The sequence below is a fragment of the Lepidothrix coronata genome, unplaced genomic scaffold, assembly GCF_001604755.1.
Source record: "Lepidothrix coronata isolate B3197 unplaced genomic scaffold, Lepidothrix_coronata-1.0 Scaffold32, whole genome shotgun sequence".
Taxonomy (NCBI): domain Eukaryota; kingdom Metazoa; phylum Chordata; class Aves; order Passeriformes; family Pipridae; genus Lepidothrix; species Lepidothrix coronata.
This window is the reverse complement of record NW_016690212.1, coordinates 2659975-2683402: the sequence shown is the minus strand read 5'-3', so window position 1 is coordinate 2683402 and position 23428 is coordinate 2659975. Positions and strand designations below refer to the sequence as shown.

General features: G+C 33.8%; 1 protein-coding gene across 2 annotated transcripts in view; it reads left to right on the top strand.

The window, feature by feature from the left end:
- Window positions 1–23428, top strand: part of TBC1D22A (TBC1 domain family member 22A) — a 155855-nt gene that overhangs the window by 113116 nt on the left and 19311 nt on the right. The window contains exons 12-13 of one of the 2 annotated variants that reach the window (XM_017811507.1): window positions 11015–11110; window positions 22862–23059. In XM_017811507.1, the coding sequence (XP_017666996.1) occupies window positions 11015–11110; window positions 22862–22879 (114 nt within the window). In that variant the 3' untranslated portion in view covers window positions 22880–23059. Of the gene's footprint in view, window positions 1–11014; window positions 11111–22861; window positions 23060–23428 lie in introns of those variants that run through there. The other variant, XM_017811506.1, reaches the window with a different exon arrangement.

The window sequence follows — 23428 nt, the reverse complement described above, 5'->3', positions numbered from 1 at the left end:
TATTAACATTTCCAGCTGTGATATTGAGTGACTAGCAATTTTCAGACACTTGGAATGAGTAATGCCATTGCCTTTTCAGTTGCTTTTGACATCAGCCCTTTTATAAACCTGCAGTTTTGCACAATCACTGCTGTAGAGCCTCTGTGCTGGACATAGCTGAAGAGCAGCTGAATTATGTTTTCAGATGTGTTTTTTCTTCTCTTTTAATCAGACAAGATGTTGCTGCATTCAGCAACTGCCTACTTTAGCTTCTGTGTCATTATTAGTATGTTTTAATAGAAGCGGAATGAAATGTGAAGCATGCAGTTCAAGGAATGTTGTAAGCAGTTATATGATCACAAAAAGCTTGGTGTAATTAGATCTTCATCATGAAGCAAGATTGAACATTCAGGCAAATTTCCATCCTTAGGTAGTGACTGATTCAGATAGTGTTGCTCTCCAAGGAAGCGGTATTTTCGTGAATAAGATTCTTGCCAGCCAGCAAATGGAGGAAAATACCAGTCCCAACTATTCCCAGCCTCAACAGGCTGATCAGAAATCAGATACTGATGATCAGAAGTTAGGGATTTTGTTGCTAGTTTCTAGTTTGTAGAATGTAATGTGGTTTAATGATGAGAGAAGGGGATGGAAACAGCCAGTGATGTGAGTCTTGAGTATCTTTGTAGTGGCTGTGCCGGAAAGTTAGATGATGTTCTTGACTCTGTGTCATGAACTTGACTCTGTTGTGACTAAGCCTGTAAATATTAACTTGGAAAACAGGAAAGGAAGGCAATACTTCATGCTGATTACTAAATACCTTCTTGGTATTCCCATTTACCATCTTAGTCAACAAACCCACCTATTAGAAAACATATGACTGAATGTGATACACATATTTCTTCATTCTCAGCGCTAACAGTATGTTTTTTGAAAGAAAGAAAAAATAGTTGGAATAATTTGCTTGAAAATTTATTTGTTGTTATTAAGAAAATAGCTTTTCTTAGACCATACATGTTTTGGTATAGATGTCATTTTATGTTAAGAATCTAATAAGAAATCTTCACAAAACTTTTAAACATTACATTGATGTAGTCATTCCCTCAATTTACAGAAGTGGGAATTTGAGGATTTTAGAGTTTCTATTTGCTGAACAAGAATTCAGTAGTATCTTTGTTGGATTGTTTAATATGCTTTAATCAAATGACCAGTAATATTTTGTATAAGAGTTAATTGCACCCAAAATATCAACTTTTGTCCAGAAGGGCACGAGAGCCTCCCTATCTGGAAGTGATGTATGTGGCTTAAAACATACTTAATGAGAGGATGTCTTTGAATTACGTGTTGGCAGTGTGTCAGTAAGCATATTCTTGTTATTTGATAAGAAGCTGGAATAAGCAACCATTATTTTTTAATACTGTTACTTGGGTTTTGATTTAGTCTTTCAGTATAAATATGTGATATATACATGTACAGTTATTCAGATTATTTTTTTCGGTTGTGAAATGGTGAGCTAACACTTTTCATAGGTCTGCTTTGAAGTATTAATTTAATAACTTTTATTAAAGCTAATAATATGATAAAACTAAAGCCAAATAATCAAACAATTATAATTTGAAATCCATGGGCTAAAAGCTCTAATGATTGTCTTGAGCATGTATTTCAGCAAATGTGATAATCAATGAATATCTGCAGAAAAGGATAACATTGTGTTCTTTTTAATGAACTAACAATTTCATACAAAAAACTCAACAGTACCACTGCTTAGAATAAAGGGATACATGTAAATGAGGCTAATACTGAAATTATATTTAAACAATGCTGACAGTTCTTCTATTGTGCCCATTAATTAATTTCTCAGCATCAAGGTTCTCTGGGAATGAACTGTAAAAATAATTAAAATGATACATGAGGTAAATAATTTAGAAATTCAAAGGGTGAAATAGGTAATTATTTTAGTAAATATTAGTCATACTGCTTAATTGTGCTCCTTTGCCTTTTAAAAGCAGGTTACTGAGGAAGTATGACCTGGTTTTGATTCACATGATGTGCTGAAGTTCTCCTCACAGGTGGAAAAGTTGCCATGTTCTTTTTTAATCAATTGTGCCTGTCCCTATTTCAAATCAGTAGTCTGCTTAAAGCAGGTCAACATTTATGTAAAATTATTTTGCCTTGCAGCAAAGTACTTCAGATTTAAATCAGTTGCAGCATATTTTTGCTAATGATCTGGATTTAGTTTGTGCTTTGTAAGTTAAATTGTATCTTTTAAGTAGAATTCTGGAAATAAAAGCAGTGTTGATTTTGGTGTAACACAGCTTCCCTTGTTTTTCCACCACATTTTTAGCCAACTAATTGGCATCAAGTCACTACTTGAGATGGAATTTAAATGTTTAAGTTCAAATTAGGTTAGTGGTTTCAGATAGAATTAATAGGGTCTTAATTAGAAGGAAACTTCAAAACAAATTTCTTTCCAGCTGGATAATCACGTCTAAATAATTGAAGCCTAACTTTAAGCCTAGCTTGAAATAAAAGGCTTCTTTTTGTCATTGAATGATGAAACAAAGATTAGATTTAAATTTTGGTATCTGAAATGTGCATACCTTTGAAAATATTTTGTCTGGAGCTTTTCAGTCAAATCTGCCCTGTAACCTATTAAAAAAGAAATAGACTGCAGCTTTTAGAAAGTGTTTCCTTCAACTTCACCTGTGTCTGGGAGGCAACCAGTCAGTCACTTTTGGGTTTATCCTCACCTTACTGCTCCTCCGCCTTTCCATAACAACTCAGTTGGTACTTCCATAACTTCATGCGTGCAAGAGGGATTTTAAGTTTAGGTGGGGGAATCTCAGTAAACTGAAGATGCAAAGTTAATTTTCTGAGAAACAGCTAGGGGGTTAGACTTTTCAAGCATGTGGAAGTTTTTGAAAAGGCTGTTGGTGGTGGTGTCTTCTCATATCCTCTTAACAGCTTGTATGATCTGACTGCCTAAACCTTTTCCTGAGGAAAATATTTGGAACTAAGGAGTGTAGATAAGTGTGGGCTTCAACTTTATGTGCATTCAAGAAACAAAATTAATTGTATGGTTGTGTTTCATGCTGTTAGAGGAAGTAAAGGGTATAGTGATGTTCACTGTTAATTACATAGAGATTCGCTGCTTTGAGTCATTGCACTGCATCATGGTTTGGTAAGATAATTAGGAACCATATTAATGGCTCTAACCGAAATACTTTGTTCTCTAATACATCAACTGTGGTGAATGAAAGAAAGTATAGCTGTAAGTAATCAACTATTCTCTAAAACCTAAACAGTGTGAATTATCTATTGTTATTGATGAGGGCTTATAATATTACGTGGCTGTTACTTTTTAATGCACTGAAAGCAGCCTGAAGGATTTCCATTAGTTCTTGCTGCTGGTCCTTCTGTTCTGGTCCAAACAAGTCTGGAGTTTCAGATCTTGAAAACATAGAAGTAAACTTTGCAGAAAGTAATTTTTTTTCGACTAGAGAAGCCATAAATATGTATAATAGATTTGGGGTTTATATATCATCCCTCAGCATTATGTTGTTTGTTGTTATCTAAAATGGCAGCGATTGATCTATCACTGGCAGAATTCATGCTCATGTTGCCATGTCTGTGGTTTTGCTATGTTCATCATAGCCATAACTAGTAGGTGAAATGAAAGTCATTTGCCTTTGCTTTGTAGAAGTTCAAAGCAGCAGATTAAGTAATAGTTTTTCCAGTAAGTACAAAGAACAACTCATGGTCACTCTTCACTGCAGATGCAAAGAGGCTTATTAACATGGGAAATTAGAGAGAAGAAATCATTATGCTATTTGATCGTTTTACTAGATATAATGCTTCTGTGTCTGTCTGAGTTCTTTTCAAAGTAGTTTTGGAAATAAGTGTTGCAAAGTGTTCTCTTTGTGTGCAGTGCAGCATCTTCTTGCATTTATATCGAAGGCATTCTCCAAGAAGACTGCCTTACTCCACTTTCTTCTGTAAATACCCAATTGTGCAAGAAAGGACAGTAGGGAAGTTGCATAAGAAGCTCCGTTCGTTTGGTAAGATCGAGCAATATTCCTGTGTGCGAAGGTAATAAACCAGCACACGTGAGGAGAAAAATAGCTGTAAAGGAAAATCACATTTCTGTATCGGATGTGAAGGTACCTCGTTGAGTGAGAATCTGCTTGACATCCTAGTCATGACTGAACTCTTTAGAAACTTCGTGGTGAATTCTTTAAATGAACCAAATGAGAAACATTGATTTCCCTCCCCACAAACACACCCCAGTTTATTCTGGAAAAGGTAGAAAAAAAAAGTCAAATACCCACTTGACATTTTGAATTGTATTTGAATTGAGCATATTAGCAAGTGAAGAGGGGAGTAATTTAAACTCCATTCTCAAAATACAAGGTAATGTGGAGATTTATATGAAAGATGCTTCTTAAAACTAAACAGTTGGAGAGTAGATAAATCAGGTAAATTATCACTATCATCCATTTATATTTGATATTGATTAATATTCTTAACATGAATTTTGCATGCCATATGGAGCATTCTAACAGGGCAAGATATTGATCCAAAAAAAATCCAGCAATGGTCTATGTTCTTCATGGCTGGGATTTCACAGTAGAGATTTATATCACGAATCATCTTTTAGGAACTGTTGCCAAGTTGGTGTTGACTAAATCAGAGGGGCCAATTACTAAATTGTTATGAAAACTGATCTTCACCTATTTTTCAGCATAAATTTACCAAATCTAATAGAACGTTGTAAAATAAATAATTTTTTGAACATGCCTAGCAGAAATAGGAAATGTGAACACAATTCTTGTAAAGATTTTTTTAAAACAGCTCTTCTATGAGGGACTTAGTGAGCTCTAAGGATTGAAATAATAATTTTTGCATTGTGTTTTGGCTGTGACAGGTACTTCTAGCTTACTGTTATGACCTGGAAATGTTACTTTCCATTACAGATTTTGAAGTGCTATGAAATGTGTTTGGATCAGATTTTTTTTAATGCAAAGATCAAACCAACCCATAAATTTTCATGTTAATTGATGGATGTTTGCATTATAAGCAACTACTTGTAGGCCTTACCTAAGTAAGGGTGTATTTTGGTTTTGGGCTTTTTTTTAAACATAAAAGATCTAATTTCATTGCTGTGTTTATTGTGAGATTAGATTAAGCTTAGACAAGTGCTCTTGGTCACTTATTGCTTTTAGGATCATCTTCTTGGGAATAGTCATAGTGAAGCAAAAGTAATGACGGAAGACAATCCAAAATGTGCACACTCAGCAAAAATAAGTGGTTTAATAGCTATTTTTACATATAACTGTGAAAAGCTTTTTAACATGTATAATGACTAAAATATAGATTTTAGCACTACTGAATAATCAAAATTTCATTATATAACTGACTATAAAACTGACAGGCAGGAGAAGGTTATGATCCTACGTGAGTTGGTGGGTTGCTGTGTACAATAGAAATTGCTGCAGCCCTCAAACTATTCCAAGATCTTTTAGAATGACAAGATTAGGTTGACTTCAATTCAGTGTTCTCTAAGCTTAATCGTAATGTTCTTTCAACATGACTAAATATGTCATTCTAAGAAAGTGTTATCATGATTTTTGTGGTGAGAAATCACACCTCACAAAGCTTTAAGAACCGGTGAACATGTTGATGTAGAATATTGAGATTGCTGAAAACAGTGAAGAAGGTTCTTCACTAAAGGTTATTAAAGAAGAAACACAGCTGTGGAATTCAAGGGAATGCCCTTGAATAATTGCCTGAAAGATAGAAAACAGGTGGTAAGAACAAGCAGACAAGTTTCAAAATTAAAGGATATAACATGTCATTCTTTTAGGATTTGTCATGAGGCTTAAGATCTTTCTAATGAAGAGATTAAAAAGGGATACAGGAGCAAGTGAGACAGCAAAGTTTGCTGACAACACCATGTTACTTAGAGTAGTAACGGTGAGAGGTGGACAGCAATGAGTCACGTGTTGCTGTTAACAATCAGGCATAAATAAAAGGTGAAACTTCATGTGGAGAGATATAAAGTGGTATTGTGTGTTTGGACAAATCCAAGCTTTACTAGTATAACTATGGGCTTCAAGGTAGCTTTCTACACTCAAGAGCAAGAGGAAAATATGAGCTCAAGTAACAGTCAAGAATGGAAAAAGAAAAAAAACCCCAAAGGCTAGGAATTACTGGGAAAGAAAAGGAGAAAAAAGTAGCATTATTCTACAAGAGTAATGTTCTTTCTGCAACTTACATACTGTATATAGTTTGGACCTTATTTCAAAATCAGAAAATTGCAGGAAAGGATGCTTCAGAAGGCTGAGCAAAGATGGTGGAAGTGGTACATGAAGGACAGTGGAATAGATAAAAAATTCTAGTCCGCAAAAGAGAAGGAAATATGAATGGACTGAAGAAAGTGAACAAGAATCGATTGTTCATAGTCTTTCAGTGCAATAACTGAACTATTTTGAATGAAACTAGCAGGTCTTAGGTTTAAAAAAGACATGATATGTAGCCTGCTCTTGTGTTTTGGAATTCTTTGCCACAGGACATAGTGATTTACCAAAAAGCTTAGAGTTGAAAAAAGATTTAGGTAAACAAGTGAACACAAATCCATTAACACCTATGTGAGCATGAAATCTTTGAAAATTGGAAGTGTGTTCTGGAGAGGTACTGCTATATGCTTGCTCTCCTATGCTCTTAATCATCTGCTGTTGATCATTCCTGGTGGCAGGCTAGTTACTGTGATGGACCTCTCTGTGGTCATGGTGCGTTTCTTCTCAGATTGGAACTTCAAGTCTCAGTTTTGACAGTGCACTGAGTCTGTGCCTAGGAAGTCAGAGGTCCTGGCTGATTGAAAAGGCAAAACATATTCCACTTTCCCTGATGTTCATGTGCTGGCTTCTTTCTCTTTTTCTGCCATAGATTGCTTGTATAATTTAGACAAAAATATTTTAATCTCTTTTTATCTCTACTATCTGCTCTCTCTAATGCAGTAGAAATAGAGATGCTTAAAGTTGCTTTATTTGTACGTAATCATTGAGTGTTTGGAAGTCCTTGTGTCTGAGACATTGTTTGAGTGTGAAATGGGGTGGTTTAATACCTAACCCTCGCAAAACTTCATAGCTTTAATAATGCTAAGTACTTAAATAATAATCATGTATTGTATTTACTTTATCAACAAATATAATAGCATGAGGTGTTACCCTCCCTAAATCTTAAATTATCCAGGATGTGGGAGGCAGCTTAGACTAATCACTGACTAGACAATAATCAGTCTAGTCATACAAAAAAATTTGCATTCTTTCAGTGATTGTGTAATTCAAGAAGTTTGGGAAGTGCAATATAAAGTACGCCTTTCATTTCAGCTGCAGAGGAGATACAGCATTTGCAGGGCAATGAGATATTTGTGATGTTAACAATCTAAATGATTTTTATTGATAATGACAGATGGTTCTTAGATAATGTGCTCTGAATTGTCTGTAATATGTTCAGAATAAGTCTTCTGGAAGGTTGTACATCTGTCTTGAGATCTTCTACTAAAATATTTAAATCAAGGTCATTGTTTATACTTGATTTTAAATAGGTTTTAGCTGGTAGTCTGCTTTCTGTACATTTAGAGATCAAACTGTTTGTAACTCCAAAAGCTACAAATGGAAAAGTATAATAGGTAGCAGGTGTTAGAAAAGGCAATTATGCATTAGCTGTTTTACTCAATTTCTAAAACTGTCTAAAACTATCCATTGGAAGTACTTTGTACCTAGACTTATCTCTGAAACGTGATGAATTTTTAAATCTGTAGGGGATATGCATTTTTTCTCTAATGAATTGCATATTTAAACCTATTTGGTTTCATTTTAAAAAGCTGAAGAAAATTGCATTGGTGGAAAAAAAAAAGTTGAACAAAAAAGTCACAAGACAAAGTACTTTTTCTTATATAATTCCTGATAATTTTTCTGTAGTTCCTTAGGAAAATGTTCAATTTTCAGAATTGCAGTTCTGGGCATTTTTGCTTTTAATTGTTTTTTTAAGGTATTTATCTTGACCTTTTATGGGAGAGTTTTCTTTATTAATTGATAATAGAATGAATTCTTAGGTTTAAAATCAGAATCTTAGGTTATTATAAGAAAAAGAGAGTACTTTGATGATCTAATTTGAGTACCTATGCAGTATGGTTTTGCGAGTCACTATAAGAGAGAGCAAAATAAATAATTTTGTCAACAGCTACTGTAAATTGACTTTCAAAGTTAAAATGCTGCTTTCAGATAGATTTATTTAAACCTGTCTCCTTCTCCCATGTGCTTTTCAAGAAATTTTGTAATGTTGGAGGGGTGAGGAGGTGTAAGGAGAATTAGGATATATTATTATGAAACCAAGTTCCTCTCAGTTCTCTCTTTCTTGCTTATATCATGTAATTAAAGTAGTCTATACCTTTATTATATTTAGGTGGAGTAACATATAATCCAATACCTCAAATATCCTGATTAACAATTGTTATTTGAAGTGAAATTTTTCTACCTACAGGCTATTCAGTCTTTCTGCTTCTTCATCTGCAAAAATGGTCTTCCTTTTTCTTATCTACCCTCTGCAGTAATTCTGTACTTTAGTTCATCTGTTCAGTAGTCTCAATCCAGCTTTGTTTGCCTTCATCCCACAGCCATCATTTCTCTTCTTCCCTGCTTTTCTGTTTGATTACAGATGCTCAGGCTGGTGCCGTGATTTTCAGTTACTCATTATTTGAAGTAGATCTGTAGTTCACACAGATCACAGTTCATCACGTAATGATGAACTGGGCTGGTTCTTGCTCTGTCAGAAAGTCTTCACTGGTGACAGCTCACACTTCAGAGTGGGCTTCTGGAAAGTGTGTTGATGTTTTCTTGTACAGACTGTGGACTTAAACACAGTCTGTTTTCATTGGACGTTACTTCCCTGTTTCCTTCCAAATTTGAAGAAAGGTGGTCACTTATGAGATTATGTTGTATATCCCAAAATAATAGAAACTTCATGTATGATTAAAGGCTACTACATTAAAGGACATTTTTAAAATTCATGTTAAAAGTGAGAAAGAGGTTGCAGTTCAGGCTGAGAAAAATAGACCACAAGTACTGTTTTTATACTTAACTTTTAAAATTTTAAAATATTTTTCTCATTTCAGAGATGAAAGTTTATAAAATATTATCAAAGGCTGAATTTAAAAGAAATACCTCCTGTTCTGTGAAATTATTTACACAGTATGGTAGGAGGAGGTTTGTTTTCTTAGAATTAGCTCCTTGCATTTTTCAGAGTCGTGTTAGATTATTTAAATATCGTCACATTATTGTCTGACATGATAAGTGGAAGCAGCACTTGGCTTACAAGTATGTCTTCTTGAGATACTATTCTATGCTTTTATATATATTAACTTTCCATCCCAAGAGAAATGTCAACACTGAAGTAAAAGACATGGATTTTTCAGTAGAACGGTACTGAGTACATGATTTTGTAAAATGCTAAGTTCAGGATTGTAAATTGGACTTTACTTTGATTTTTCTGGTTAAGACAAACTCTAGGGAGAAGTTTAGTTAAAATTACCATATGCTTTCTCTCTCTTGGCATTTTACAATGAGTGTTTTCCTAGAGTGGGAAACGTATCACAGGATTTTATAACCCAAATATATCTTCTCTGCTTCCAAAATTAGCTAATTTTTATTTTCAGTTCCAAGCACATTTTTAAACTTAAATCTTCCCTCCAAATAATTGGCATTATTTCTTTTCTTAATTCTTACCACTTTGGTGGACCAGATGATCTGTAGTTTCCATAGCTGTTAACAAGGTGTTTGTACAAACCTCTTGTAGTACACTGCTCTTTTATCAGGTAAGGGTAGAGAAGAAGGAAACGTAGCAGGGGAATACTTTTCCTTCTCCCCTTATGATAGCAGGGAAGTTTTAGCACATATTTTAAATACCGTGTTCTTCTTGGTTAAATAGCAATAAAATAGATATTTTATAGGTGTTATGCTTTACATAAGAATTTGTTTCAGTTCACTATACTTGATCAGAATACTCTATTTTTCTAAAGAGTAAACTGCAGTTTTGAAATGCCAGCAGAGAATATGAAAAAACTTGCTATATTTTAAAAGTGCTATAATTAGATCTTGTAAATTATATAGATATCAGCATTTAAATATCTCTACATTTGCCAGATTATGTAGTTTAATTTTATAATTATTATTTTAAAATTTTTAAATGAGATTTTACATAGCACTAGTTCAATCATCACATTGATAATTTAATATCATAATTATTTTTTCAGTTCTCAACAGTATAGAAATTAAAAGCTAAGATTGATTTGGTAGTATGAGAAAACTTAGTGATGTCTTTTAAAAATAGGATCACAAATATTTCTGGACTCTTAGGTATACTTATAAAATACTAATTTCTAGAGGGAATTTTATAAAGTGACAGATTCTACTGACTGGAACTAAACCAAAGGCTGCAGATCTGAATGCAAAAGTAAATTGTAAATGTTTCATGTTACAATGAATAGATTTTTTCCTTTAGTGAAAACCTCTAATTCAGTTGAATATAGAGCAAGTTGTTTATTTTTAAAATGCTTAATAATTCCCTGTAGCAGAATTTATAGTTCAAAAGCTACTACTGGTAATAGAGTTTGCTTCTAATAATGGAGATGAATAATGGAGATGAAGCTCAACATGTCACAATGTTGAGCTGGACAGTACAATATTTCATGCTATATATAAGCTAATGGGTAACACCAGAAATGGAAAACACATCAGTAAAGAATGAATTTAAATGTGAGAAATGGATGCATACCTCACCTCCATCCCTGTTATAGATAATAGCTATGAATAGGTTTGGCATAGATGAAATGCAAGCATGTTTGTGATACAAAGAGAGACAGATATAGCTGACATTTGTAGTTAGTAGTAAATGTCATAAAAATACCCTTGGAGTATATGGTGATCAAAAGTATTATTATTTGTGTATTGAAAGGATGATATATTTTTATTTTTTCTAGTCTGAACCAGAGGGTTTTTCTCACTTCCATTTGTACGTCTGTGCTGCCTTCCTTGTCAGGTGGAGGAAAGAGATCTTGGAAGAGAAAGATTTTCAGGTAAGTGAGGGGAATATTTTTTCAAGCACAGGGTGGTATTTCTTAGATTTACCTTCCTAACGTTACTTGGGGATGAATTTAAGACAAATAGTAGCAATTGCAGCAAGACCTACAGTGTCTTACTGTTAGTTAGAGTTGCTCTGAAACTGTTGGGCCTGAAGTGATGTACTATAAGCTGTAGGAGATGTATTTTCTTTGTCCACTCTGGGGGAAAAAAAAATCTTGTTTTAACTGAGGCAGACTTTGAGAAGATGATTTCTGGAGGTGCTGTTACCTTGATATTTCACAAAGAGATTTTCTGAAAAGGTAATTGGATTTTTTTTAATCTTAAATGCATCACTGAAGTATTTATTTATAATTTCTCATCTATGTAATATAACAACTTTCTCTAACAAGGTCATGTTCATTCTTTCAAATAAGCTGGGCAAGCAGTCTCTTAAAATAGGGAGAGTGTTTTTCAGTAGGAAGTAAAAGGACTTCAGGCCCCTACACTTCAAAACCTTACATTTTTCCAGCAAAGAGCATATCAGGAAGTTGCTTAGAAGAGGATTTGAATATGCGAGGTAGGCAGATCATTTGCATACATCTGTAGAAGTTCAGTTATTTTTGTGAACTGGTGACAGTTCACTTTCATAGAAATGTTTGTATTGGATTTTATCCTATGATAATGCCTTCAATGCCTGAAAGGCTTTAAAATCTTGTTTGGAGGCTGAATGTAAACAACCCGTGCTGTGAAGCCCCCACCATTGCCTACCCTGGGGAAATGGCCCATTACCAGCTTATTTTCTCTCCATCTGACTGAACTCTGCGGCCCTGTACAAATGAACCATTGTGCAAATTTTTGCATCACTTCAATCTAGTTTATCTTTCTTCATGAAATGATTTATTCAGAGTACTTTAGTTGTTGTTGCCTATCTTCTCAATAAATTAATCCCTAAGGGCACAACATAACAGCTTTAATTTATACTACCTGCTAACGCTATCAGATTTTCTCAATTTAGGGTATTTTATCAAAAACAACTTTAATGTTGATATCCATGCCTCTCAGCTTCAATTGTTCACTGTTAATCCTTCCTGTTAAATTTTTCCTGTTGTTTTCCTGCACCAAAAAGTATAATTTCCCCCTCGCTACTGAATCTATTACAACTATGTTTTAAGTAAATAATCCCACGGTATAGTACTATGAAGATTTGTTCTCCTTACATGCATTCAGATTTGTTTACTTATTCAATAATTAAGGTATTTCTTTTTGGTTTAATTTCTTTATAGGCTATGTAAACTAGACTCTAAAGTATAAAAATCAGGAACACACTTGGAATACATTTATCAGACTGCTTTAGCTTGCTTCCAATACAGAAATGCAATTAGTAATTTTGAGGATCTGTAGACCAGTGCTAGTTTTATCACTATCATATGTTATCACTAAACGGCTTGGCCTTCTTTATTGTGTAACATGACCTTTTAAAATGACTAAACTAAAGTGTTATCAATTCTCTAAATGATACTTCTGTCCCACAGGCAAGAATAAAATCCATTATTCTTCTGCTTCATTAATAATAGCTGTAGATCATTGCCTAGTCTTCAAAGTAGTAGCTCAAGTAATAAGCACTTAAACTACATTGGAAAATTGGGAAGTTCAGTGTATGCTGTTGGAGTACTATGATTGCACTGAATTCACATTATTAAGAAGTCATAGCTATAGTACATTTTGTACAAAAGATTTTTATACCATAAACTGTATCAAGAATCATATACATCCAGTAATTTCTCTTGCACATTGTGTGTGTTGTATTTGTTTTTCTGCGTATGACAGGAATAAAGGAGGTCTCTCCTAATTGTCAGTCAGAGGGCCAGGTTCTTTACTACTAGCTGTGAAAACTCCTGCTCTTCTTTTACATGTCTGTTTGACCTCTTTCAGTAGAATTACAAACCTCACAGGAATTTTAAGTCAGAATAATTTCCCCAGAACATCAGACGTGGCAATATGCCAGATGAGACACTGATCAGGTTTTGAATCAAAGACCAGTTTTAAAGGACTTGGTTATGCAATACTTTTATTCCTATTATTTGATGAAGTATATTAGCAGTAATGTTACAGACAGGACAGTGATAGAAAATAGTCTTTGGAAACAAATATTTTAAGAGCATTCTCATAAGTGTGTCTTGCTGCAACTAAGCAATTAGTAAAAGTATGAAGTTCATTCTTCCTCATATGAACAGATTAATTGACTTATGTACCAAATTTTTGTCCCTCAATAATAATAGTTCCTTATTTTACAGACACCATGTGTATGTCATTCTTGCTTTGGGGGCTTTTTTGTGTATTGTTGTGTAGCAGAGAAAGAAATTCTTCAGTGAAAGAAGTTAGGCTGACTGGACTCATACTATAGAGTGATGCGACCTGAAAATTTCTTGGTATTTGGTTTGTATCTGTAGAATTAAATATTAAGATATCAACAGAAGTAAGTTTTGGTGAGGGAAATAGAGGAAGAAATAAAGGTTCCAACTCAGGCCTCCAATGTTCAAATAGTCATGTATCTATATTATATGTATATATTATAGATGTACATGTATATACCTAAACAGGTGTATATATAGACTTGCAACTCAAGCATATAAAAATGTGTTGATTCTCTGACATATTTTTCCTGTTTCAAATAACATAAAAAATCATGTTTTCACTGTAAGGTGATAAGTCATGATAGAAGTTGTCATCTTTGAATAATTTGAACAAGTTATTGCTCTCACTGCTATCTATTTGGTTAAGTATAAGATATCAGTGTAGATCTCATCTGAAACGTGAGATCTGCAGGTTAATGTAAGTTTTACCAGGGACAAGTGAGGAGCAAGGTGATGCTTTATATATAATGTCAAGTGATGTGCATTATGTGTAGAAGTTGTCCCACGTTTCTGCCTGATGAAAACTGGGACCTCTTGGTTTTTCAGAGAAGATGCCACACCACTTCTCCATTCCACGTCCTTATAAATTGTTCCTGTCTGACTATTGTAAAATAGAGTGGACAACAGAGAGCAACTATATCAAACTCCAGTGCCCCAAGTGAAAACATCTGATTTTAGGAAGATGGGGAGGGGGGAAATGTCAAATGGTTTTGTGTTCCTGGGAGTTTATAGTTGCTTGCATTTTCTGCTGCTTAATCTTTCTAGTAAGCTTTGATCCCATTTTGGAATTTGCTACTTAATGCAATGAGCTGTGTGATGCAATGCTATGTAATGAGGGCAAAAATTATTACATGTAATTTTCAAATTCCACAGTGTCACTTTTTGATAGCAGTGAAACTAAACCGACATGTTATCATGTAATCAAAGATTAATATTATTGAAAAGTATGAGGGTTTTTTACTTTTCGTTAGAGCTTATTATACTCTCTCAGTTCTCACTTCTAGGAAGAGTCTTCTTTACCTAGACAGGGTACCCTACAAACCCAGGTACAGAGAGATAGTTTGGGTAGTTCTGTAGCTCTGTTCATACTTCAGATTAGCAATTTATACTTCACATGTGGGGGAGCAGGGAAAAAAATGTGCAGACAGTAAATGGAAGACCTTTTGATCCTGCCTCAGATTGTAACCAATGTGATGTTTTATAGAATCACACAGGTCATACTTGGTTTATGATGTTTCTGTTGATGGTAGAAATGTTCTGTGTTAATGTACTGGTTCCATATTAGTATCAGATTAAAAAAAAAAAGAAAAAAGACAGTAAGTTTAATATAGATAAAAATACAATTTTTTAAAATGTGATGAAGTGTGTCTTGTGAATGAAAAATGTGAAATTCATTTAGTTTCTACTATCTAAGCTTAAGTAATTAAACATGCAAGTAATGAAAACCTTTCTACTCATCAGCATGTCTTAGACTTTGATTTACTTTTATTCATTTTCCTACCTACAGCCATAATTCCAAAATTTTCCTGAATTCTTGAGAGATGTGAATGGTTGATGCTTTTAAGTGATAAAATATTCAAGCACAATTTTGAGCATATTTAGAATTAAAATATTAATAGAAAATATGGCTGTTGAGTTTAATGGTGTCACGTACAAGATATCTGAGAGATTTGTAAGGATACAGGACTTCAGGGACAGATTCAGCTGTCGAATTGAATATAAGATAATAGTAATTCTTATTAAGTAAGTAATACTTAGACCAATACTGGTTTATTTGTTAAATTTAGTCCAAATTTCTAGTTCAAGTAAGTTATCATTTTGTTGACATAGCTGAGCTGTAAAAATATATTCAATATGCTGTGGTAAGGAATATGTCTTTTCTTATTCATGATTCTAAGATATAGGCTTTTCTGTCTGTCTAACAGACATTTTCACCTGTGCTGTCATCAACTCACATCTTTATTACTGCAGTGTCCTTTTCTTTGACAAGTGCATTTTTACTTCAATTACATTCACCCAGATTGCAAAGAAGTTGCAAAGATCATTTTCCAGTCCACCATTTTTTCTTACTTTCTTGCTTTGCATCTCCCTTAGCTCCCTTTCCTTTATAGCACTAAGGAAAACTTAGACACTTTGTCTTTCAAGGCATTTAATGGACTTATACTGACACCTTGCATGTCATCTCAGATTCAGCGTTGAGGTGCTGACTACCAGTTTATCAGCCAGTGATGAGAGAGCCTCATCACGCACTTGAGCTCTCAAGAAAGTATCTGTGCTGTCTCCCAGGTGACCGACCACCTTACTTAAATGGAGCACCTAATGCACGTATTCAGTTACTTTTCTTTAAATCCTTCTGTTAAGTTCTGCGTTTTTTGCAATGCCCAGAATAGATTTCACATGTAGACTTGAATCTGTTAATAGCACAGTCACATTGAATAGTTTTTTGTTGCTTCTTTTTACTTTTCTGTGAATTTGTTGTCTCGTTTTATACTTGAGCCATAAAATCTTCAGAATAGTGACTGTGCTTTATTCTGATTTATATAATATTTAAAATAATTATTGTTTAATTATTATTTTAGATATGTACTAGGAAGCAAGCCTTAATGACCTCATTACCAAAGTGAATGCATGCACAATTGTGCATTATTAAAATTATTAAAATTTAGACATATGCTGAATAACAAGATGCTTAGAAGACCAATTCATACTGCTGTGTATATAAGTAACAGGCTTTCATTTAAAAAGTTTAATATTAATATCCTTCCTAGCAATTATCTACTCTAGAAACATATCAGATATCAGAAATGTGATTTTTTTCTATCTTTTTACACTGAACTACAGTAATGCAGGTTTCATTAATCTTTTGTGATTTTGTACCTAGTTTATGATGTAAATTTTTAAATAGTTACTTTTTCTGCATGAAAGTCCAGGAGTTCATATTATATGAGGCATAACTAATAAATATATTTTAATTTAGCTTCTTGATGTGTACTTTGCTAGAAATTTAATTTCCATTGCTACTGCAGGAAAAATAAATGTTTCTAAATTAAAGGAAAAAAATTGTTTCTGAAAGGATTATTTTTTTGATTAAGAGGAGTGTTTGCCCTCCTTCACTGTGAGCTTTATGAGTAGATGATTTTGTGGTTCTGGACCCTGCACCCTCACTTTTCTGTGTATGGAACCTACGTGGGTCTTTTCTGTGAATATACTAAAACCTGTAAAGAATTAAGGAGAGTGAACATGGAAATCTTTCCAACTTTAAAGAGCTTGTCTTTTAACATTGCTGTGATTTTATTCCCTGCTGTGAGCACTTTTGGAAGACGTTCAATATATTGTCATGTGTTGGCAAGAAACTGGAATCTGCTGTTTTAGACTTTGAACATCATAGCTAGCAATCTAAAGTGAGATTGCTCCTTAATCTCTGAGTACTGGTAGCAGACAGCTGGGATTCAACATCATTGAATCATTTATGTTCTGAAGCCAATTTACAATAATAAAAGTACTGACTTTATTTTTGCACGCAAAGTGCTTAATGAACAGAGAATGATGTGACTGGAAAAAGGTTAACTAATCTTTTAACAACCCTCCTCAACTTTGTCAAAAACTTCAGCATATTTTGATTATCATGAATATCTTGACTTCACATGTGAGTATATTGTTAAGTAAACGTGGAGATGTTTTGACATGCAGTCTTAGAAATATAAGTTTTGTCCCACAGAACTTATTATTGCAAAATTTTAATATTCAACTGAAATATGAAAGATAAACTGTATGTCATCCTTCTTTTAACTTGGAGAAACTAATGGTGCTTGCCTTGTACCTGGAGGTGGACTTGCCCTCTGTCTAGAAGGTTACTGGAAGATTCTGACCAGTTTATGTAGTACACTAAAAATGACCTAAGAAGGATGGAAAAGGAAATAAAAATCCTAACACTACCCTTACTTATCTCTGAAGTTTCAGTGTGGCTTTCCTTTCTCTTTTGATGAGATTGTAGGCCTATTTTTCCTATTTTATACGTAGTTTTTTCTCAAAGCTTGGCTTTAATGTGCAAAGCTGAGAATGAAAATCATTAAAAAAATAGCAACAAACAAAAAACCCGACTTTTATTTACATTTCATACAGCTAGCCATGTGCATATTTTTACACCTAAATTCACCTTTTTTCTTTCCTTTGCTTGAATTTATAGGCCAAGAGTCTATAGTAATAATGCTTATGCCTGGCACTTTAAAAATATTTAATAGACTACAGTAACACAGATAAATTTTGTAATATCTGAATTTGGAATCTGCACCTGTTTCTATTGCCCTCTTTCCATCTAGTTCTCTCCCAGAAGTCATACTTACTCCTCAAGACATTTGGAACTGTTGCACATAGTAAAATTGCAAGTTACAGTACAATCGTATTGAATCGCAAGTAGCTTAAATATATGTATTTTCTGCTGAAACTCACAAGTTACTTTGTGATATGAACTAGTCTAATATTATCAAAGAAATCACAGGAGTTGGTGAAACAAAGCCCTGCTCTCTCCAAAGCAGTTGAGCAAAACCAACTCCTGGAATACCTAATTACTACAGCCATGAGTTATCTTGGAAAATCTGTCTGTATTTTTTTTGTAATGAAATAGGTTTGCCAAAACAGGAAGACATTTTCAAAATCCCTCCTGAAGGAGACTAGCTCCACAGAGTCAAGATATTTATCAGTAGAACTTTTATTTGGAATGCGGCATGAAAAGTAGGAAGCTGAAAACTTTGGTGATAAGAAATAGGACAAGAGTCTTTAGCTTTCAATATTGATATAAGTAGGATAAATATATTTTCTCAATTTCTTCATCTTTTATAAGTATTTATAACTAATCTTTGTTATGAGTGTTGAGATTTAGTAACTTTATTTTCATTTTTACTCTAACCTTTTTTAAGTGTAATTCCAAGGCACATGGCTTTTACCAAGTCATTTATTACTCAGGAGTTTAACAAATCTGAAAATCAAGGTACTGGGACATAGTAGCAAGTACCTTTTATGTCAGCACATTAGGTGAGAGCATCTAAAAGGGAACAAGGTACTTCACTGTAAAAGCTGCAGTGGCTCTTTCTAGAGGAAATGTGTAAGATGTAAGAAGTGTTTTGCAGTGATTGCCAGCTACTCTTTCTTGCAAGTAGATGGGAGTGTGCTTGAAGAGCAAAGGTCTTAAGAACTTATGTCTCTTGTCAGAACAGTTTGGAGACATATTTTGACTCATTACATGCAAGTATCAATGTGTAATACTTTTACATTTGTTTACTGTTTGAAACAAAAATCTTCAAAAAGGAATATAGTAATTTATAATCTTGAATATTCTGTGTTTTCTTCCATGTGAATGTTCATGCCATTTCAAACATTGGATTTCATCAGATTTTTCTTCAGTTAGTTCCAAATTAGTTCCTATATGAATAGTTGGCTTTTGTGATAGGGATTATGTTGCAATTTTAGATGATACATCAAATTAAAAATTTCAAATGTAAGCACTGAAAGTGCAGATTTGTGCTTGGATACAATACACTGCAATTCATTAACTTCTACCCCTTCTTTCATGCAGAACAAAATTTTTAGTAACAGATTTAGTGTATTTGACAATTGAGTTCATTATACCATATATTAGTAGGACAGAGTTCTAGCTCTAATGTTTCTGTGTCCTTCAAAAAAAACCAAAACAAAGCAACTATATGACAATATGAGCAGTCATTTCTATTTTCTAAATCAATTCTGTGTGATATTAGCTAATATGTCTTCCTTATTTTTCAATATTAATCTTCTAAGTAACAAAAAAGGTGTTAACCAGGTGCATGGTTCAGTACAAATACTATATGTAGATATGATTCATGTTACAGAGACCAGTGAGATTGAAAATGTGTTACATTATATACCTAGGCTTAAGGTTTAATGAAAGAAAGCGAATCCTGTGAGTGAGGTCTAAATTAGAAATAAAGTCACTTTTAAATTACATTTGCAGTCAGTGGAAAGACATAAGTGCGAATCAGTCACTTCTGATCTCGCCCTACCCTCTGCAAATATTTATTTCACTCCACTAATTACTAAGGAACATGGCACTGACAGAAATCCTACATTTAATGGTCCGAATATTAAATATTCTGTAAAGACTTCCTTGAAGATTTGAATGTCTCCTGAAAGCCTGAGTCTTGTTTCTTGCAGTGATTGTTACCAGAGATGTTGCCAGTAAGGAGGAGGGATGGAAGCTCTGCAGCATCCAGGGGCAAATCCAGTGGAGACTGCTCAATAGACAGAAAGAGATACTGAGCATACTTCCACTTGTAAAACTTGCTGTCGTGTGGAGAAAAACTGTGGACCATAGTGTTTATACAGTTCATATTGCTTGCAAGATCCCTTTACATTCTGAATGTTTTCATGGAAAAAATATCTGCTCCTTTAGCAAGCCTTCCTTCTTTGGGACAGTTATTTGACTCTCAAGAGAATCCCAAGCCCTTGCCTTAATGTGCAACTCTGTTCTTATTATTTGAGTTTAAGGAATTTAGTGTCACAGATTTGAATACAGTTTGTTTGTGTTGTTTGTTTTTTTTTTTTTTTTCTGTGGGAAATGTATCCTTGTGGTTGTAATAGGAAGATAACTTTAACTCTTGGTTAGTAATGAATTTTACCCTTTTACTGTAGCTGAGTGTAACCTAAAATGCATTTTTATTTTACTTACAGTTATTCTGTAAAATCATACTATGTGTTCTGTATATTCTTGCCAATAATTGATTGGTTTTAAACCTTTCAATTACTACCCATTTTGCATAGTGACTAATTAGCAGAGCAACCTAAAAAAAGGATATTACCAACATATCCCTTGGTTCCTGACCAAGGGACCAGTTTCTTCAGAATCAGAATTTCTTGAAGAAGGAAATAGGTAAGATTACAAAACAGAGAGGACATGGAGAGTTACCTGAAAGTAGAGCTTCAGAGATCATTCCAGTAATAATGACACAGTAATAATTTCTGTCTTGAACTCTGGGTACCATAAAACCACTGGGATCCTAACTCTTCCGTCTTGTAAAGCTGACTACCTAGTGTTGCATATCTGCAAAGTTCTGCAGTTTACAAAAGTCTTTATTTTATTATACTCCCTGAAAATTGCATATTTTGAATGTAATTAGATTGAACCCATTAACCTTATGGCGTAATTGATCAGCTATTCCTATATGCCCCAGGAATTAATTCTCAATATTTAATGGAGATTGCCTGGTGAAATTTGTGCTAGTTGAAGTGCTTTTTTTAATTTTCATTAATGTTGTTGTTTTAATTGCAGGAAAATATTTAATATGGCTGTATGTCCCTTCTGTGATTGTTTTTGTTGAGACTTGTCCTTGCAGAATGAACTGCCACCCAATAAATAGGCCCAGATGTAGCAACAAAAATGAATAGCAAATGCAAATTTTGAATAAATGAGACTGACCTGGACTGCATGTAGTGTAATTGCTATTTTAAAGGAGGTTTCTTTTTGAACATTGTTACGGAAACTCTAATTTTTGGGTCCAGATATTCTGATGGGATCCTAAAGCATTCACACATAAGATATTTAATGATGGATAACAACTTATTCCTGAGCTGAAGAGCAGTACTTGAAGCTTCACACGTGCTTGCTTGTATATATATAAAGTCTACATATATCGTGTGAAATTAATTCTAGTGATAAAGAATCATTACAAGTTTCAGATATAGTCACACAAACTCTATTTCAATGATTATACAAACATACAGGTGTGTTTTGCCAAATAAAAGATTTAGCTATTAATCATGTGAGGACAACAGTTATATTGAGACTGTAATGAGGGTTTTTATTTTTATTTCATCCAAAGAGTCTGTATTTAGCCATATGTGTTCTTTATATCTTCAGGAATACCGTGGTTTGGATTTTTGTAGTTCTTCTTACAGTGCATCTTTAGCAACTCTATTTACCCTCATGTGAGTAACAGCTAAATCTCTTATTTGGCAAAACACACCTGTATGTTTGTATAATCATTGAAATAGAGTTTGTGTGACTATATCTGAAACTTGTAATGATTCTTTATCACTAGAATTAATTTCACACGATATATGTAGAGTTTATATATTTTAATAAAGGCAAGCAAGTGTTGTTTCCTCTTAACATGTAGTTCGCCATCTGCTTTGGTTCTGACCAAAATGAAGTCTCCCATCATAAAGTAGTGTGGTAGCAGCATAAATATAATGTAGTAACAGCATGAATCAGCAGTGGACTGTTGTGGCTTTCCAAATCCTTACTGCAACTTTGCTATCTCAACAGAATGTTAGAAAGTAAATGAGGTAGCATTAGGGTTGAAGTGGTTCCAGTCACCATAAGTAGCCTGACTTTATGCTTCACTGGGGCTGAAAGGATGCTGTTTCAGCCTTCAGTCCTGTCTCAGTCTTGCCAAGTGTGTTATTGTTTCTCTTGTGGCAGCATGATCACTCACCAGTAAGTGAGACACTGTAGGTCATGCATGTGAAACTGTAATGAAAAAAATTGTCATTTTATTGCCTTTATTTATGTTTCTTTAGAAAGAAATTCAATTAAAATTATTTTGGATATTTTTGGCTATTTGGATAGTCTTGGATATTTATTTTTGCCTCCATGCGGATTTTAAATACTCAATTAATTTTTGTTAATATATCTACAGCTGTATCACAACTCTTCCTATTAATGGGCTTGTTCTCTTTGTGGGTAGAGTATCCAAAGCTTTTCCTTGTTTTCTGGAAGACTGTAAATAGGGAAGCTCCAACGTATCAGAGGACAATAATGTAAAGAGACTGTGGTTTTACAGTGACCACAGTGTGTCCAGCTAACAATAGTAATAAGAGTTATTAATATTATCTGCAAAAATAATTCTATGTTAATTTTCCTCTATGGATTTTAATGGCAATCTTGTAACATGTAAGTGCTTCCTGTATCTGTGACAATTTTTGTTTATCTATCTCAGAAGACACTGTGGGAAGAAAATAATATGTTCACGAAGATAGTAAATATACAGTTTTAATTATAAGTATTAAATTCTATCAGCTATACTTAATATCTCTCTAATAATTATTAATCTATTTACTTATCCAATTTCTTTACTATCAGTTAAGATCATATGAAACTTCTTTTTTCTCCCCAGGATCATTCCTAACAGCTTCATTTCTATCTTTACTTTTGAAAAGGGAACTGACATTGATAGATGCAAGTGTGCAAAATAATAATTTCATGCTGTGGTTTATTTTTTTCTGTACATTTAAATAGCTTTTAACAGTATCAACAGAAATATAACACAGCATTGTACCAGGAAGACTAAAAAAATATTTTTTTTGTTGGTTGTGTTCCAGAGGAGGTTTATCTGGTGAGCGTCTGTGGAAGTCAGTGACTGGCATGATGCTATTCAGCATTTCCACTAACAAAATAGCGGATAATGAAAATATGTGGATGACACAGATTTACCATTCTGACAAAGTGAGGAGAACAGAGCAGTTACATAAACAAATCTTGACTCACTTGTTCAGTTGACCTCTTCAGGCAAGCTGTATTTTGATATAGTCAAATAAAAAATTTTTGCAAATAAAGGAGAATTGGAATAGGTTATACCTCTGGAGTGTGAGACTGTACCCTGAGATGTGTGGCTCTGAAAGAGATCCATGGGATTGGCAATGCTGACAACTCTCTTGATATGAGCTTCCAGTGATGCTATGACACCTGGGAGTGATTGGATCCTTGAATTAATGAACCTAAGAGCTTATTTTGCCTTTTGTTGGTTTTCTTTCTTTGGCAATATTGCATCCAGTTTTGATATCTCAAGTCAAAGACTTGAGAGGACTCAGAGAGAATGACTGAAGTATTAGAAATATTTAATTTGTTAAAAAGACAACCAATCGGTGAATTGATTAATACTGAGGAAT